We start from the raw sequence: 19,700 nt of genomic DNA on the forward strand, positions 1-19,700 counted from the left end.
TTATTATTTTGTTCTTTTTTTGTTGGTGGAGTTTTTTCAGCCTAGATGTGTCAGGTCTTCTGCTGTCTAGAGTTAACTCTAGAGTTTCTCCAGTATTATGTGTTCCCCTTGAAAAAAAGAGGGACACCACAATAGCATCATAACAAATTTTATCTTGTCGCTAACCCAGTCATCAGCTGAAATTAGGTAGCTATACAGGAATTAAACAGCAATTTAGGACAAAATTGCTGGAAATTAAATTCAGGGTTTAGTCCAATATTCATGTCAGTCTGTATTCTAGCCAGAAAGTTTTTGTAATAAGAGGCTTTAAGTTGTATTTTGCAACTTTTAGAGGCACTCCACTGTAAGCGACAGCACAAAACATCTCAGTCTTACTGTATGAAAGCAGAAGGAAGGCAGAAAGCATCAAATTCCTGTTTCTCAGGCACCTTCCCCTGCTTCCTACCCCCTGCCAACACAGAGCAGCAGTGGGCAGCCTGGAAATGAATGGTTTGGAAGGAACCTTCCAGCTCCCCCAGTTCCAGCCCCTGCTACAGGCAGGGACGCCTGCCACAAGTGCACCTGGTGGCACTTCTCTTACCTGAGGGGCTCTCTCCGAGGGCAGAGGCACCTGCACAGCTGCACAGGGGAGGGATTTTTTTTTGAGGAGTGGGAAATTGTTAGCTTGTGTCTGTGCAGACTTATTTTAAACCTTTGGTTACCAATAAAATGCCCAATTTACTCACCCCTGCCCCCAAATACCCCAAACAACTGCACAAGTAAAGCTAACAAAGGTGAGGAATACAGAGCTTGTTTTACTTTTCATGATTTTGTCACTTGAAACCTGACTTGTCTCTAAAGCAACAGGAAACAAGCTTCAAATTATTTCTAACTTAAATTTGAAGGGAAGTTCTATAGGGTTTTTTAAATTATTAGAACTAGCAATCACCTTTATCCTGAGGCCCACTTCTGAACCTCAGACAGTCACAGCACACATCACCAACACACCATTTCACAAAGCTCCAACCCTCACACAGTCACACCTCACCTCTTCAGGAGGCTGCAAGCATCTGCTCCTCCTGTCCTTCAGCCCTTTTGTGCCCTGCTGTTGATGCAGTGCACCTGTGTGCTCTCTACTCCCTGTGGGATTGGGCAGCACCCCTGGGCACTCCATGGCTCCTCACCTTCAATAGCATTCACCTGTGCTGCACAGCTGGAGCCAATTAGGGATCAATTAGGGATCAGCCCCACTCCCAATCACCACCAACGCAGTGCCCACACAACTCTCCAGACTTTGGACTATTCCTCTGTAAAAGTGAACACTGCAGCCCAGACTTACCTCTGAAACCAGCTTCTCACCAGGATTTTAGGAGACAAAGAATTACTCAAACTGCACCTTATCCACCATTTCCCTGGAATTCCAGTGTTTACCTACCACCCTTTTCTTGTACCAATTCAATTCCAACTTTTGCTTTTTGACTTTGTTCACTGTCGTAAGGCAGGGCATGGTAACTATTCGGATTTTAAATAAAACTCAGCATGTGTTATTTCCTATCCTCTACATCAAGTGTTTACGTAACATTTCTCCATGTACTTTCAATTCATAGTCCCCTACTTAAATTTGAAAAAAAAAAAAAAATCAACAAAACCCCAACTTGTTTTACATTCAAAGCATTTTCTCTTTGTTAATCTCAGTTCATAACTCCAGAAACACTATACTGACAAGCTGTCCTTCGAAGAACTTGCAGAAATGCAGCATCTCATTACCTAAGATACTTGATTCAAACAATTCAAACATCTGACTTAGAATGAGATACTTGATTCAAACATCTAAAAGGTACTGACTCAGAATAATGTGCATCTTAAGAGTTTATGCAGCTGACTTCTCAAAAATGCAAAAGGTTCTAACTATTATAGATGTTTTTCCCCAGCAAATCACCAAACACTGGTTAGAAAAGGGACAATTCAAAAGCCATCTGGAGACAAACTAAGCAGCGATTTAAAGTTTTTCTCTTTGGATGCCCACACACACACCCAGGTGTTTATGTTATGCCCTAGAGACTATAAACAGCCAATTAAAGCAGTCTGGAACCTGGACTCAAAATGGAAAGGCAGAAGAAAAACACACAAACACGATGGTGTCAGACTGAATTTTTATTTTTCTGCTGATGAAACCCAAAGATCCTTCACAGCAGCAACAGATGCAGAAGTCATTGCAGAAATGACAGCTCTTCTTAATATGTTGGCATATCCATGTATGAGGAGTGTGTAGGGACTGCAGATTAACACAGTACAGGCACTGCTCAGTAGTAACAGAGATGCAGTTTCTTGGAGTATTTTAATTGATCCTCCCCTTATTAATAAAGGGTTCTTCTAGCATCAAAGATGATTATCAATTACTTGGCTGTTATTGATTTTTTTGTTACTGCAATTTAAAAACATTTTATCAAACTCTACACGTGCTATTTATATGCCCAGGTACACCTCTCCACATTCTGCCAAAGCAGAAGCAAATGCTACAATTCCGAATGAAAATGCTACTGCATTTAGCAGCTCTAGCTGCAGTGAAGTAAATATTCCATTAGAGTAACAAAACACACCTTGTTCAGTAATACAAGGGATACAGTTTGTAAAATGAACATTCCTATCTTGTATCCATATCTTTCTGTAATATATATATTTATATATGGCTCTAAAACATATCTCTACTAATTAACAATTAAATTAAAACACATCCACAATTGGTCTAACTAGTGATTTTGGTCTCAATACTTTAAACATTAGTTGTTCCATAAAAATATACAATTCAACATGGTGGTATCAGCAACATGAGGCCTTCTGCAAGAGGCCTATGACATGAAACCAACCATGCAATTCAGTGCTCAATGTCACCTAACTGATAAATATTTATACTGCATTTTCAAATTACCAGTATCTCCCAAACGTCTCTTTGCAGGCTTACCATGCTTACAAACATGCAGAAAGCAATCACATTTCTCACTTGCCTATAGCAACCCCTTTTTTTTTTTTTTCCAAATAGATCAACCGACAAAGCACAAGCTTCAAGCTGTCATTTTTAGATTACTAACCTTTTCCTTTCTTTCACATATTGCTTCACGTGAAATAAGACTAGGGATTAACCACATAGCAAGAACTGCACTTGTCAGTTTAAGCCTCTAAAAATCAAATTACTAACAGTCAATTAGGATGTACTCATAGCTGCCATACAAGTGAACTGATACCCAGTAGATAATGAAGTTAATTCTTCTAAAGGTGTAGCTTAAAACCCAAACCCAGAACCTAAACTACACAAGTACAGCATCAAACCTGGTAGATTCCAAAAAGTGGATCTCTGTCCAGAAATTTTCCAAATGGTACACAAAACCCATGCTACCATCAAGAATCCATGAGCTAAGACAGTACTTGTCCACAGACGGAGATGCCCTTGTTTAGCAGTTGTGAAGTTGTACTTCTGCAGTACAAACAAGAACCCCCAGTCAGAAGCAGTGAAAACCCCAGACAAGTTCACATGTCACAGGAACCTGGCATACAAGACTCTAACAATCAGTAATTTAGGGACTAACAATTCCAGAACCAATACATTCAACATGGAAATAAGACTACAATAAAAGATACTAGAAAGACAAGAATGGCATGACAATTAGAGATGAATAATTCTTTTACACAGCAGAAAGTCAGGGGAACATTTGGAATTCTTTTTGCACTGCATTTAAATATCTTCTGTTTCTCAATATAAAAATACATCTAGAGAGTCAATCCAGAACTGCAAACAGCAATCATGTTTTTCCCCGTAACTGCTTTAAAATTGGTACAAAATAATGTAAATTACAGGAATGATTGTTGCAAATTTGTAAATATTGGCTATTACAACATCACTATATAAGAACACCAACTGTAAATTATTTACAGGAGAGGTAATACAATTTCCAGAGTAGTGAATTATAATTTAGCAGAAGTGTAAAAACAATGTACTTACCAAAAACATTACAAAATCTGGTGTTATCAGCTACATAGTAGATTGTGATTACATTTTGTAGTTGACATACAACATATTCTTAAGAAAAGTGCCAAAATACTGCTACATAAGAATCTTCTTTCTTTAAAAAAATCAGTTAGCAAAACCCCCAGCAGATTGTAAACTAAGTAATGTCAAAAGAAAGCAGGAAAAAAAGGATGCTGATTGTACAACTATGTCTTATTAAATGCCTTTGAAAAATCTGTAAATTCACCTTGCTTAAAAGTCTGACACAAGACTTACAAAAAAAGCCAAGAGAAACATCACCATATATGCTTTCCCAGGGCATTTTAGGCCATTCTAAACCCACACATTCCTCCTGAACCGTGGAGCACAAGGAGACTGCAGACATTCTGGAGCTGGCTGAGCTGCTGGGCATTGCTGTGATCAGTGGCCAAGCGTCCTGCTGGGTGCCAGTCACCACCAGTGCAGCCAGGGCCCTGCTGGGGCCACACTCCTGCACGTTTTTAGTATCAACCCAGGGGCTGGCACACATCACGCTCAGCAAACCATTCAAAGGGACTCAGCAGGCTGGAGAAATGGGCAAGCAAGAGTCACAAAGGTCAACAAAGAAAAGTGCAAAGTCCTGCACGGGGGAATAGCCCTGTCCACTAGCAGAGTGGGGACTGAGCAGCTGCAGAGCAGCTTTGCAGAGAACAGCAGCAAGCCATGAGCCACCACAGGCCCCTGCAGCAAAGAAACCAAGAGTCCCCTGGAGTGCACTGAAGGAGCACTGCCAGCAAGCTGAGGGAGGGGACTCTTCACTCTGCTCAGCCCTCCTGAGACACAGCTCGAGTGCTGGGTCCGGTTCTGGGCTCCCCAGTCCAACACAGAAATGGGCACACAAGAGTGACTCCAGTTAAGGGCCACAGAGGTGGTTAAGTGACTGGAGTATCTTACAGACAAGGAGAATTTAGGAGAGCTGGGATTGTCTCTCTCACCTGGAGAAGAGAAAGCTCAGGTCACCTCACCAGCCTGTGTCAATGCCTGAGAGGGAGGAGTGAAGAGCCTAACTCTTCCCAGTAAATCTAGTGATGGACAAGAGGAAGGGAGCACAAGTGGAAATAACAAAGCTCTACTTAAACACAGGAATGGATCTTTGTAGTGTAAGGGAGAGCAAAACACCGGAACATACTGCCCAGACATCTTCTGGAGACACCATCCTTTAGAGATGTTTAAAAACCCAGCTTGTCTCACTCCTGAGCAACCTGCTCCAGCTGGCCCTCCTCTCAGCTGGGCAATGGGGCATGGACTAGATCCAGTCCCTCCAACCTCAACTGTTCCACAACTCTACAAAAAGGACAAGGTCTCATGACAGGCATTGGATCAACTGAGTCACAAAGAAACTACAAAATGCAAAAGGAATATATATTTTCTCTTTAAGTTATTGCACACAGTGTTAATTTTGCTGCCTTCGTTTTGCTGATCTCATCTTTTCAAACCTGGACTCCATTTCTTCCAGGACTTTTGGTGTGTATCGCACAACTAATTTAACCTTCCCTTGAGCTGCCTTCAGCAGTTCCACTGCTTTCTCATGGTGCTCTCCTTCCACACTCTGTGAAGTACAAACCAGTCAGTGTTAGTGAAGCCAAACTCAAAATTCATTTTTACATTCTTTGTACAATTCTATGTAAGTATAAGCAATTATATTTCTATATTTATATACATGTACCCTATTTTCAGGACTGCATAAGAACAATGTAATGCAATTTCAGGACTTATGTTTAAACAAACCACGTGAGGTGATGATAAAAATGCTAATTAGCATTAGCAAAAGAATAATGCAAAAATCTTTAGATTTATGCTAAACAACTAAATTCTGCAATGATAACCGTAGTCAATTATGAAATTACACTCAAAAATCAAAAGCTTCAGGAGAATACTTACTTAAAATTTACTATTATTTTTCTTCTTTTGCATGCATTTTAAATTTAGCAGTCACCCTCAATTTGCTCAATAAATTGGCACAGCCAACTGCAGGATAGCTGCCTTCTTGCTGTTACCTTGCCTCACAACAAGGCAGAGCAGTGCATGCTGGCTGCTTGCAATGGAGCAGCTAACATGCAGTGTGCTGCTTACCTAAGTGCTTCCCCACGTGTCTCTCAGTAAACCCACACCATTCCAGTTCATTTCCTCTAAACTCATTATCAACAGCCTAACCCAGCTCAGGAAGACCACAATAAAAATGCTTTCCTATACCAACTCTCAGAATTTCTTCGAATTACATTAGATTCATCTCATTACAATTTTTAAGCAACGGTTCTCAAAAATGGCATCCAACACATTCCTGCACAGCACATATTTTATCAGCAACACTTCTTTCTCCCAAACTTAGGAAACACAATGACAGGACTACTCCAAGCCTACCTCCCACTGGTGCTATTAGAAGCTAGAAGGCAGGTGATGTACCTGTTGATTGGAGGGTTTCCCCGTTACTATAAAGTTACTTACAGAAAGAAAAACAACAGTTAAAAAAACCCCAAGTTATTTCTCTTCTATCAGACTTAGACAACCACATACATTTGAATGTCTTCATTTTTGTTATTCAAGTGGATGTGTAGGCTGTTCTGTTTAATAAAAGGTAATAAAAGGTTTGTAAAGCTCTGTTTAATTCTATGAAAACACCTAAATTCTGGAGTATGCTTAAGATCTCCCACCTGAAAAAAATAAACTTGTTTCTCAGTCATATTCCCTGCAGTCTTGGCAGTGGCATTTTCTTTTATTCTTTTTGGAGTATAAATTACAATCACAAGAAAATGCCTGTCACATATTATGGTGACAGGATTCCATCTGTAAATATCAGATGACAAAGATTTTTCTGACTACATTAGCATTCTTAACAGCAATTTCTGCACTCACTGTATTCTCGCAAGGGCTATATGTATTTATACATGTGCATGCACACAGAGCCACTGTTAGCTGTACCAGCTGCCTGATGATCAGGGTCAGTTTTGGGTGGAGTGGTGCTTTTGCTGTCTGTAAGTCTGTGGGTGAGGAAGGACCCATCTGAGGACAGTTTGGCACCAGTTCCTCAATGCTCCCCGATAGCAGAAGGCAAAGGCAGGCACAGTTGCATCACTACAGCTGATTTCCCTTGTGCCTCTTGTAAAGGACAGCTGCACTCCCAGGTAATAGTCAGAGATTTGTGCCAGCCAGGAGTCCTCGAGTACAGACACCCCGGATCTGTACCCAGCCACTATTCCTTTCAAGAGTCAAAACCCCCCCAGAATCTAATTTGACCCTCAGTCTCAAAATAAAATTTGGTTTACAGATGTAATAAGCATATTAATTTTAAGCCTGCATAGAGCCTCTCTGTAAATAAAAGCAAGTGTTTGGGAGATATTTACATGCATTTGACTCAAAGCTGTCTCAAGTCAAACCCTGCCCATAACCTTTCCTTTCCAGCCTCCCTTTGTTTTACTTTTTATATTGTTAATTCTTCAGAAGAGGATACTTACTAAAAAAAAATTCACATCAGCACTTCAGACACATAATTCTTAAAATACAGTAAAAAGCTTGCTTCTGAAGCTCAGTATAGTTAAGTGGAAGGAAAAAATACCATACAAGGTAACACCACCTTGTAGTTCCATCTCATTACAACTTTCATCATGCAGTAGCATTTTTACTATGGGAAAAATGAGAATCTGGTCAGCCAAAAGTAACACAGCATAATTTCCTACCTACCTCAGAAGGTGCAAAAAACTCTGTTAGTAAAAATCTGCATCATGAAACTTCAATGACAAAGGAAGGCAGTTTGTATTTTACAAAATTCTCTGACTACATTTATATAACCCCTCAGAATCTGAAATACTGATATAGGTAGCACATTTCCTTTTTGAGACAGATAACCAAGACAATCCTAAAACTCTCAATGCACACAACTCTACAGAAACCTAAGCCAAAATTTGGGAGGACAAAAACAAAGTGTTTTGCCAAGATCAGAAGACACAAGGAGCTTGTGCCCTGTGTTCTCTGTGCCCCCTCAAGTGGAAACAAGCAGCCACTGCTACGTAAGAAGAGAAAAGCAGCTCGTACCACTCCGTTTACAGAAAGCAGCTGGTCTCCACGTTTCAGGCCTCCATGTCTGTCAGCTATACCTCCAGGGATAATTCGAGAGATATAAATTGGAGAATTTTGTTCTTTGCCTCCCATAATGTTGAAGCCAAGACCTTCTTCTGTTTTGGGTAGTTCAACCACTCTGGGATGAGAATGACCTTCACTAGCAGCAAACGCAGCTACCGTGGCCTGTGAGAAACAAGATTTTCTCATTTATAGGAAATTAAATACAGTCCTGTTAGCTAGACACAGTGAGCAGGCTGAAAACGTATTTCATCTCAAAGTACTTACAGGCTAAGACAAATGAGACAATTCCCTACATACCAACACCAGCATGAAAAATTCATAACTCTAAGAATAAAACTGAAGTGAAAGAAACTTAAAAGCCACGAGTCTTGTTACACCTTTTAATATCCTGTTAAGCTTATCCATTTTATCAGACATCTAGATAATAGCCTTCTGAACTTTATATATCTTCTGCTTCTGAAGTAATGAACTAGTTTATTTTTTGCAAGTTGTGGTTTGGCTTTTACCTTGGCTGTTGCATTAGCTCTGACTTCGGGGCTACTGCTGATATCCACAGTTTCATACACATGTTCATACACCTTTAGAGACAAAACAGTTTCAATATGAGTAAAACTGATATTTCCCTGCTTAGGTAATGTAACAAAATATCAGGTGCAACTCAAAAGTGCCTACATTAAAAGCACACACCTCTAATGTTACTCCCTGACTCACAACACCAACAGGCCATCTAACACTCCAGGAAGGAACAACCCTCTCAGTATTTTTGCTGCTCAGTCTCAGCCTAAGGCTCCCCTCCTTGCACAGTGCTCAGACCTCACCAGGACTTTGGGAATGCTTATGGCTGGGCTGCCATGCCTCACTCCAGCTATTTTCTCCTGCTTGACTCCAGCTGGAACTGTTCAACATGGATGCACACAGAAGCACTTCAGGGCAGCTCTTCAAGGCTTTGCTGACCACCCATCCCTCCCCAAAAGCTCCCAGATTTTACTTCAACTTCAGCAACTAACTATCTTCATCCTTTCAAAAGGATTGAAAACACAGAGACCATAAGAATACTAATGCTAAGGAGGGGCTTGCACTGCAGGCTAACCCACATCTCCTCTCCCTGCCAACCATTTGTACTTGCTAAGCAACAAGTACAGTGTCCTCAATGGCATGAAAACATCAAGAGGACACATGTGTCTACAAACAGGTTTTTTAAAAATCTACCCAGCTGTTATCATCAGTATTAACATAAGCAACAGCAATAGCAAGGCACATCCAATCACCTAGAAGTCTCCAAAACAATACCTGGGATGAAGATGATGCAGCACAAGACTCCACCTAAACATGGTGTGGATGTGGCTCAAAAAAAACCATTTGGTACTTTGTCTTACATGGGCAATTGGTACTTTGTCTATTCTTACATACCAAGTGGATGACATCCTGTTAGCTGCCAGTAAGGACCGACTCTCAAAATAACCTTTAAGAAGTGATTTGTCACCAAGCCGTTATTTTATACACCTAAGGTGTCCCAAATTATTTTATTTTGAAATTACCTAAAAATAAGGTTTGTTTTGTTAAGCTCTGTAAATTAAATGCTGCTTTATGAAGTTCAAAATCAGCTGAATGCACTGAGTACAAAAAGAAAAAAGTAAATCACACTGGTCTTTACCTGAAGGTAACTGCTTACATCAAGTTCACTTACCTCTCTTACAGCATTACAGAATTCACTCTGCAGAACCCTTTGCAATGCCTGTAGCTTTTGTGGTGGCACTTCTCCACTTCTCTGTAATTTTTCCAGCAATTCAATTGCTCTGCAGATGTCTATGAAAAAAATAAAGCACTAGTAATGAGGAATGCCTGAGGAATCTGAAGGTACCTTTGTTTTGTTTTTTTTTTTTTTAATTAAGTTAATGGAGCAGTTTGTGTGTGTGCACTTGCATACACTTTAAAACTACACTTTAGGTTTTGCTACCCATAAAACTATGTATTTACAAAATGCTACAATAAAGCACCACTTCCAGCTTGTTATAAATCAGCCACAACAACAACCTTGTAACATATCTGCAGCTATCACAGATATTGCATATTGCAAAAACTATCCAATTTTTCCTCAAAGGACTGAAATATTGGTATGAGTATTGAAGTATTGGTAGTGTACGCTTCATGGCATTTTGCTAACACCAGCTATAATATTATCAAGTATGTTGTCTAACATGCCTTTTATATTCAAAAATTAGTTCAGTAAGGTATTCTCAATACTGCCCATAGAAGAGGGCTGAAAATGATCTGGCCTATTGATTTTCCCTCCTCAAATGCTTATAAAACCAGCAGAATTCCTTTTGATATTCTCAGCTGAGAGACATCTCCATAGTCTAGAATCCTGAACCCCAAACCTCTTTCAGTTCCTTGAAATTTGTTCCCAAGAGTTCACATTGTCCATTTTCTCATAAATGCTGCTCTGTGTAACAAACTCCATGAAGGATTTGACTCCAGACCAGAATGACTCAAGCGAGGCACTGAATGCAATGTGACATTCTCTTGGCAGCACCAGAAGAGCAGAATACATTCACATCCCTCACTTGCACTTCCAAACTGTTACATTAGTGATTATTCTGAAACACAGAAGTCCTTGAACAGAACTAGAACACCCTCTTAGAGAAGCAGATAGAAAGGATTACTTTCATTATCAGGAAGACTAAAAAAGCAGTGATTAAGCTACTATATAAAATTATGCACAGATCATTTTAGAACAGGATGAAGTCTGGAACACTGCTAGTCCCAAAGACATTACTTCCTTTTTTCTGTAATTAACCTCTAGGTACTCATTTTTCATGAGCATGCACATCTGCTCAGTGGCATCATGGCAGCACAGAGGACATGCAAAAGGCACAAACCTCTAGAACACAAGTGTAAAAAGAGAGCAGTTCCACAACAGGATGAGAAGGCAGCAGGGTGCATGTTCTGAAGTCAGGGTGAACTGCACTGGCAGGACACAGCCCACAGCAGTGCTCTGTCCCCTCACAGCAATTATCAGACACACCCCACAAACCTCTAGATCGGGACCAGGTCATGCAGTTGACTGAACAAGGCATACCTGAACCACACAGACTGGCCATCCACGCACTGCAAACAAATCCTTCATGGGAAAACACTCAAGTACCACAGCCCCAAGACTCAAATTATTTCTGATGGTAGTTAATGTTTCCATGTGCCATGAGAACTTGGAGCTTTCTGGCAAGCATTGCCAAGATTTACAAGCATCAGCTACCTAGAGCAACACAGTATCAAAACCTAAATTATCGACTAATAATCCCATGTTCTACAGAGAACACATTTTTCACAGCTACTATTTGTATAACTGCAAAATGAAAAAGCCTCCCACATTTAAAGCTTATTTCCCAAGATATATTTTGTATTTCATTCAAAATCCAACACAGCTGGTGAAATTAAAGCCATTCTAGATGATGCAAAATCACCAATGTTCTTAGTAACCCCTGTGTTCAGCAACAGCAGTACTGATTAACGCAGCACTTCATTCATCAAGAAGAGCTATGATCAAATGGCAGTGGCAGCACTTCCAGCCTGACAACACTCCACGTATTAATGACAAATGGCTGGCAAATCTACCAACTACAACACCACTACCATTTCAATACTTGCAGATGTTTTCAGACAAATGATGGTTACATGCACATAAAGACCACAGCTCCATGTAGCCATTCTTGAGCCTATGGTCTGTGAACCACGTTAAGATGTAAGGAGTACAAACCTGCTATCAGTTTGATTAGGATTCTGCAAGAAACTTTAAATGGTGACCATGTACTGATACAAGGAGTAGCTGTAGCAATGAAGACCAGAATTCCAAGAGATAATTTCTCTTTTTTTACCCTCATGTTTTGTCATTAAATCAGACATGCTTCCTACCTGCATCTCTTAATGGACAAAACATTTAATGGCACAGCACTTTTTACCCTACGGTAAAATTGGTTTGTTTGGGAACCAGTGTCTTTCATTAACTACAGACTAAGAACACACAATCAGCTTTTCCAAAAGTGATTAGGACACACTGAAGTGGATTCATTTTAGATTAAACTAATGCAGAGGACACACTTGAATAAAAAAGTGTTTTCAGTTTGAAGGACCAAACTATTGCTATAAAGTAAAAACTCAGAGCAATCAGACACAGAATGGAAGTTAGAGCCTCAGTACTCAATAAATCATCTACCACACTGGAGTTCTTACTCAGGTAGATAGAGACAACACATCCCATCAGCAGGACACAGTTCCCAGCAGCTGTTTTGCTGTGTGTTATTGAAAGGATCCCATTACACCAGCGTGGAAGTGCAACTTTCTTCTACTGCACTGGACACCACAGGTCAAAAGCTGAGCATTCCATCTCCCATCAATACTGCCTTAGGAAAAAGAATTTTGCTGGGAATAAGGGGCAAAACACACCTTCTCTCATTTTCAAGAAAAGCTTGTAGACTACTGTGTTGAGGTCATTTGCTTCCTCCTGAATGACTAGCTGGAATATGATCAGCTGAAAGCTGTCTTCCTCACAATATGAACACCATAGCTTAGCCAACGGTTCAGCACCAGCGACCAAAATGAATAGTACACAAGTGATCCAACAATGGATTTCAACAAGGATCAATGCAGATGTAACTCCAGAGATGGACAATTAAAAAACCCCAAACCATAAAACTAACTGTAAAAAAGAACCCATACATAATGGAAAACTTGCTTTTCTTTTCACCTTTTCTTCCTTTTTATACCAAACTGCCTGCTCTTCACGAATCATATTTTGGAATACTAGACTGAAATCCCAAAAAAAAGAAACATTTAAACTAAGTGAATTTAGGGGGGCAAAAGCCAGCAGGACGGCATGCGTGACCAAAACACAGCATCCTCAGGGATACTCCTGATTAACCAACCTGCACTGCATATGCACAAGCATTCCAGACGCTGAGCTGTGAGCGGAGTTAGCACACCACGACTCAACCGTAACGAGAACTGAAACGTTAACTGTGGTTTCATTCCTGCCCTCTGGTGACTGTGGGCGATGGTGTTTGCAACCCAGCTCGGAGGAGAACAGACACAAGAACTTCTAGTCGCCCTGGCGGTAAGAGTAACGACTTAAAATCAGCTCATTTCTACAGGATTCTCTCTTTTCTTATGCTACATGCCAACGCCATTAGCGACTTCCAAGCTAATTATGACTCATCATCAGGTTAAGTGCAGTGATCCCCGCACAATTAACAGTTACTTATTTCGGTAGATAAGGCTCCTGCTTTTGTGGGTCCATTATAAGGGGCTCTCTTTTTCTCCTTTCCCTAAAAAGACCAAAGAGCTCCTTTGTTTCACTGATCCCGAAAGAACTCTGCAGATTTGTTTGTTTTCAGGGACAGAGCACAGTGGCAGGGTAATGAGGTGAAGGATGGGACCTGAGCCTTAAATCTGCAACCTCCCAAGCACAACTAATCCACTGCTGAAGCAGCTGCCCTAATTAACAAGCTTTGGAGCAGAGAGTGGATGAGCTGCGTGAAGCAGAGGCCTTACATAACTCACTATTTACAGGCCAACTCACACACTACAAGGGGTTCCCGGGTGGAATGGGAAGCAGGGCTAGCAAAAAAAAAAAAAAAAGAAAAACGGAGCTCTTCAGGAGGTAACACAATAGTACCAGAAAAATAAAGTGGGTATGGACAGGGTGTTATACATCCACAAAAATACATCTAGCACCAAGAGCAAAAGTGGCGGTGCTAGTGGGAATGGTAGGGGAAAAAGTCAGAGCAATCAGTCACCTCTACTTCTCCTGTTTTCAAAAACATGATTTCTAATTATCAATAATAACTTCCCATGTAAAATTCATTTTCCAGTCCCTACTGTCCTAAATCCATACCAACAAACCAATAACCTATATTGTAATAAAAGCATCTGTGGGCCTTACGCAGCACCAGATCATCACATTGAAGGAAATTTATAATTGCTTCTAAAAAACTGGAGATAAATCTCACAAACACGCTACACAAAAATACTCAACTAGGTTCTATACTTTCTGTTTTGCTCTTAATTTCAGTTACACACCGCATGTATTAACAATAAATTAAGACTACATACTAGAAAACATGAATCAGAGAGTAACAGAAGACAATAATGAACAAGTGTAGCGGGACCCCTGCGTGTATCAGCCGTCCTCTGTGAAAAAAGTAAACTCTTACTCCTAACACTAACCAACTGAACTCGGAACTCTAAGAATTCTGTTGTGCTCAAGATGAAGCTTTCCCAAGAGAGAAGCAGAAACCAAGAGACAGCAAGCTGAGTAAGAGCAGGCTGAAGCGTTACCAGCAGCGAAGGCAGAGCAGACACAGCTACAGAAGGCCCCAGGCGAGTGCCCCCATGGAAATTCAGCCGCAAACCGAAACGGAGAGAAGCCTCCGGTGGCTGCACAAAGCAAAGCCCAAGAGGTCGGCCCCACGGAAACGCTTCCAAGAGCCAGAACCGACGGCACCCTGCTCAAATCCGATCAGCCGTTCGAATCAGCCGCGGCTGCGCCCGGCGGAGAGCAGCGGCTCGGCTCCTGCGGCAGGCCGGGAGCGCGGCACGGCACGGCCGCTGCTGCCGCCGCCCCGCGGAGCAGAGAGCGGAGGAGCGCCCGTGCGGGCCGCGGCCGCGCTCACCTCTCTCCAGCCGCACCGGCTCGCCCAGCGCCGCCATCTCGTCCTCCCCGGCCCGGCGGAAGTGACGCGGCGCCGCCGGAAGGGCGGGGCGGCGAAGGCGGCCGAGGGGCCGAGCCCGTGAGGGGCGGGAGGGCCGCCGGTGCCGGGCGAGCAGCGAGTCCCTGCCGGGGCCGGCCGCTGCCCGGCTGCTCGCCAGCGTACCTGGACGTGATTCCTGTGGAGTGCGCGATGCCCAGATCCTGATGGCAGTTTCAGTGGAAAATGTCCTTTCCGTTTTGTTCCCCTCAGCGTGACTGAGGACATAACGCCACGCTGCGAGGGCAGATCCGTCTGTGCACCCTGGAGATGAGATTTACACATATGTTAAATAGATAAATAATGTTAAATCAACGTACATATACAGACTCCCATAGAGAGAAATGGTGACTACCTGGACTTCAGCAAGGTTTTTGACACTGCAGAAAAAACTCTGTCCACAAAGGAGACAATAGAGTTCTGCAACTTCATTCAAACTCTATAGGTCCACTATACAATACTGTATTATATAATTCATATTATAGACAGTACAAAATTAGACAATATATAGCAAACAGTATATATATCATGCATAATAGATATATTTTTATATCTACAAGTACATACACATATAAATATCCTCCTGCCCATGTGAAATGCGAGACGTGCTTTATATTTCCTGTTTGGCACCAGTTTAATCTCTTTGTGGGGCTAATGCATTGAATTTAGCATCTGTCTTAAATCACTGCAAGTACGAGCATGACATACTTACTGTGTGAGTTTCTTCTGGAAAAGAGTAGGGGACTCCTTCAGAACACGTATTTGTATGCCCCTAATTTATTCTGAGGTATAAATCTTCCCATTTGGCTTTGATTTTGTCTGCGTTTTCTATTTTTTGCTTTGAAAGAGAATAGTTCTCAGCAGGTCTCAAAGTGTCCGCCAGTGTGGCAGTGATGTACTCCCTTCTCTCTGTGATTTATTTTCCTGTCAGCTCCTCTCAGTTTGAGGGCTGCTGCATGTGCATTTCAATGGAAAGGTCATACAAATGGAATTTTGCAGGTGAACAAAATTAAACCTTCACAGACTAGTTTCCGGCGAGAAAAAGTGTTTTAGCAGCCGGAATTGTAAAATGCTTCCGGAATAAAATCCAGATGTTTCTATCAGTGGTGCAGGAATGACCATTCTGTTAGAAGTGGTTGAAATTTTAAATAACCTGCTCAGACTTTTGACAGATTAGCCTATGGAGAAAAATGAGTGTTCAGCAATATTTCATCAATCCCAAGACTTTCCAAAGGACATATATAACAGTACATGTTTAAACATACCTTTGAAGTGCCATTATTCTGACTTCAGTAGAGACTGAAGATTCAGAGGTTAAAGTGGCTGCCTTAAATTTCCTGTAGACCCAGTGACCTGGACAATGACATTACAAGAATAAGAAAATACGAAAAGCAAATTTTAAGCAGTGCTGCCACTGTTTGCTTGATAGCACTCTCCAGCTTAAACCCCATCACTCCAGCGATTTGCTCTGATTTATACCTGCAGAAAAAAACACAGCAAAACAAAAAAAAAAAACCCCAAACCAGAACAAAGTTTGGATTTCTAGGTTGTGATCTGTGAAGAAGAATATTGATCATGTAATAGGCAGCAGGAGACAGGGTTCAAATTCCAGTTGAAGGAGCGGAATGCCAGTGCAGGACCCCAGTGGAGGGAAGAAAAGTAGAGCTACAGGTTGCACAGAAAAAGAAAAAGCCATGCATACCCACTTGCTTTTTCCTTTCTGAGGTAACATTTAAGCACCCTGCTGCATTTTTACAGCACTGCCTGATTTTTGCAGCAGTGTCTTAAGTTGGAGAGGTAGGCATTGCTATGGCAGAAGAATTTCAGTGTAGTTTTTATCTTCAAACAAAAAAAATGTACTTAAAGAAATAGCCACTGTGCAAGTTCCAAGTCTGTCTTGAGAGACAGAGAGTGAACTGCTGAGTCTATAGCATGCTGTATTTTTCTCAAGAAAAATTAAATCCATAAATGGATGCTGACAGATTAAGCATTGACATGACAAACTCTTTGTAGTCAGGAAAACCAGATCCCAAACCTGGCACTCCAGCCAGAGCCTGATGTGTTCAGAAGTGAATGCAAAGGAGCAGACTTGGTTGGAAAAATTGTCATCTATTTTAAATGAAAAAAAAGGGCTCAGTACTTATTTTCACTTGCATCAAGATGAAACCAGGATTAAAACTTTTAATGGCCAACTAGAAAGAGAGAAAGACTGCAGAATATCTAGGAATTTTGTGGCTAGGAAGCTCTTCAGGAGATGTGATGCAAAGCAGGGAGTCAAACCCAAAGATGTCATGTCTGAGGTCAGCTCACTAATCACAGGACTAGTGTATTTCCTAATATTTTTCTATAATCTCTTGGCTTTTTGCATTTTGCCCCTGCCCCTTTAAATGCTTGCTTTTGTTTCAGTTCACATCAAAACCAACTACAAGAACCACACGTTCATTTCTTCATTCTTATGGGGTAAAAACAGTAATTTGCAGTCTTTGCATGAATGTACATTGACATGCGAATGCAAAATTAAACAGTTCCACTCAACGAAAGAGGCAAGTGCATAATCAGTCACAGAAATCATAAAACTATCTGTAGCCCCCACTTACTTCTAGTTCCAAATTAATATCCTAAGCCACCTCTTTCAAGATGAATAAAGTAATCGTGAAGACATTGCCTGTTCTGGAACTGCTCCAGTGCTCCAGCGTTTCCATCTCTTTCATACCTCTTGTTTTAACTAGATATTCTTGCTTGAGCCCAGCAACTTAGTGGCAAGCATAGTTCTAAGAAGCCTACTCCAAATCTGGTCAATAGCACTCTTATCCTCTTCATTCATTTCTTTTCATTCTGTCTTCAATGGATTTGTGCAACAGCTTCAGAGGAAGTTCCCTTAGCACAGCCAAATTACTGCATACCTTTAGCCTTTAATGTCTTCTGATGAGGACATCTGAGGCCACACTCTGTTCATGCTGGAATATGTTAGCATTTCTGGAAGTGAATATAAAAAAAAAATTCAGCTGAAGAGGTGCTAAAGATTTTGTTTAAATACTTGAGCTGAAATACAGCAACTAAGGATCCATTAACAGGTTTAGAAAATACAAATAAAAACTTCCACATTGGTAGGCACCAGACTGTATTAATTTTGCTAAAAAAAGGACATATCTTTATTTTAAAAATTCCAGCTAAAAAAAAAAAAAAAAAACCAATCAGGTAATAAGCAGCTGCACTTGTAGCTCTGCTGTAAAACCAAGTTTTCCAGCCTTTTCCTGTTGCCTGCCCCAGGTGAGTAACAAGACCCTGGTGAGGTAATTTAGCCAGACTGGCTCCGAGGTTCTCACCCCCGTGCCTTGGGCCAGAGCTTGGCTGTGGTGACAGATGCCTGTGCCTGCATGTGTCAGGCTGCTTGCTTCCAAATGGTTCCTTGACATGGCATCCCCAAAGAGTATGTAATCCTTGTCTGCTTTGTTCTGCATTGCTTAATATCCAGTGACTCAGCAGCATTCCCTGCCACCCACTGGCATATCTTCCCTGTTATTTGATACATTGTGAAACAGCCACTGATTTAATTTCATGGGTGAAGAATGAGCCTGCCACACGTAACTCCCCAGCACGTTATGTGGGATCTTATCTGGGAACGTCACAGCCCCGGGAAAAGTGACGAGCTGGCATCTCAGTAAAGGCTCTGTTTTGTGGAAAGGCAGTTCTAAAGTGTTTATCCTAGTGATCATACAGGAAGCCAAGGAAGTGGCAGGGAAAGCACCAAGGGACACTTACTGCGTGAGTGATGAGCAGATGCTCCAGAAGAGGCACTGAACCAGCTCTGGAGCAGCACTGCCACAGCATGGAAGCTTCTCCAGACACAGGCAGCTGCAGGTGTGTCCCTGCTCTGTGGGACAGGGACCAGCTGACCCACCTTCAGCACTGAAGAGACTGCAAAAGGTTCGTAATGCTCTGTTTGCTTCATTCCATGTGATTTTTGAAGACTTGGTTGGCATATTCAGCTGTGTAACTCTATCCTGTTGTTTTGAAATGAATTAAAATGTTTGAAGAACTATCTCTCTTACCTACCCTTCGGTATGGATGTAGCTCTCTGCTCTGGCCCTCAGGATTTTCCCCTGGGAGGAACCAGCTTGATAGCTTGCTAGTTTGAGTTAAATGACTTAAATGGTAAGTGGCATTTTGTTCTCATTACGCTAAGAAAAGTCAATCAATATAAAGCCCATCAGCGCATCAATATAAAAGCAGAAACCAAAGAAAACTGATATTAAATGGAAATTCAGGATCCATTATATTGAACACTGCAACTCAGTTTCCTGAACTGGAGTTGACAAACCACCAGTAAGTGTCCAGCAGGGAGCAGTTCTGCTTGATTATACTGACTGGATGATTTAATAGGTCTTCTTCCTCCCTAATACCTATGACCATATGAAAATCAATGGCAGCCCACTTAGTGGAAGTACCTTCCCTCTCTTGCTCCAGATGCATGGTTTGAGCTACCTGTGCAGAGCAATGCTAACAGAGATGCCAGCTGGCTGTCACCTCCTCATACAGAAATTCCAGGCCAAAACCCAAAGGATTTCTTCTGAACTCTGAAAAACACTCACCTCCTTTCCTTTGTAGGAACTTCAGGCAGAACCCGGCCCCAGGAGAGGAGAGAGTGCCAGGTGTCCTTCGTAGAGCAAGGTGAGCACCAGCTGGCAGCAGAGCGAGCTCTCTGCCCTGCCCTGTCCCCTTTTGGGACACGGCCCTGCCCGGTGGTGGGGAGGGGACGGCACAGGTGTCCCCCTGCAGGGACATTTCCTCCATTCCACAACCCCGGGAACACCTGCCCGAGCCATGTGCCTAAGAGCCCCGCCATGTGCACCTACCCACAC

At 41.8% G+C, this 19,700-nt stretch overlaps 1 protein-coding gene across 3 annotated transcripts; it reads right to left on the minus strand.

The window, feature by feature from the left end:
- Window positions 1-2,118: 2,118 nt before the first annotated feature.
- On the minus strand, window positions 2,119-14,829 carry LIN7C (lin-7 homolog C, crumbs cell polarity complex component). 3 transcript variants are annotated; one of them, XM_041411350.1, is made up of 5 exons: window positions 14,764-14,829; window positions 9,786-9,904; window positions 8,605-8,676; window positions 8,051-8,260; window positions 2,119-5,570 (listed from the first exon to the last, which is right to left on the minus strand). In XM_041411350.1, the coding sequence occupies exons 1-5, from the start codon at window positions 14,798-14,800 to the stop codon at window positions 5,415-5,417; spliced, it is 594 nt and encodes a 197-aa protein (XP_041267284.1). In that variant the 5' UTR covers window positions 14,801-14,829; the 3' UTR covers window positions 2,119-5,414. The 3 variants fall into 3 exon arrangements, with proteins under 3 accessions (XP_041267284.1, XP_041267277.1, XP_041267292.1); XM_041411343.1 differs by lacking the exon at window positions 14,764-14,829 and adding an exon at window positions 13,018-13,163; XM_041411358.1 differs by lacking the exon at window positions 14,764-14,829 and adding an exon at window positions 11,178-11,306.
- Window positions 14,830-19,700: the final 4,871 nt, after the last annotated feature.

The sequence above is a fragment of the Onychostruthus taczanowskii genome, unplaced genomic scaffold (genome assembly GCF_017590055.1).
Source record: "Onychostruthus taczanowskii isolate IOZ18803 unplaced genomic scaffold, ASM1759005v1 scaffold101, whole genome shotgun sequence".
Classification (NCBI taxonomy): Eukaryota; Metazoa; Chordata; class Aves; order Passeriformes; family Passeridae; genus Onychostruthus; species Onychostruthus taczanowskii.

Coding starts and splice junctions, on each gene's coding strand:
- LIN7C (XM_041411343.1), bottom strand. CDS start 13,120: ATGAAACCACAGTTAACGTTTCAGTTCTCGTTACGGTTGAGTCGTGGT. Junction 8,677..9,785: donor TCTGTAATGCTGTAAGAGAG/GTAAGTGAACTT, acceptor TTGTCTCTAAAG/GTGTATGAACATGTGTATGA. Junction 8,261..8,604: donor GAGCTAATGCAACAGCCAAG/GTAAAAGCCAAA, acceptor TGTTTCTCACAG/GCCACGGTAGCTGCGTTTGC.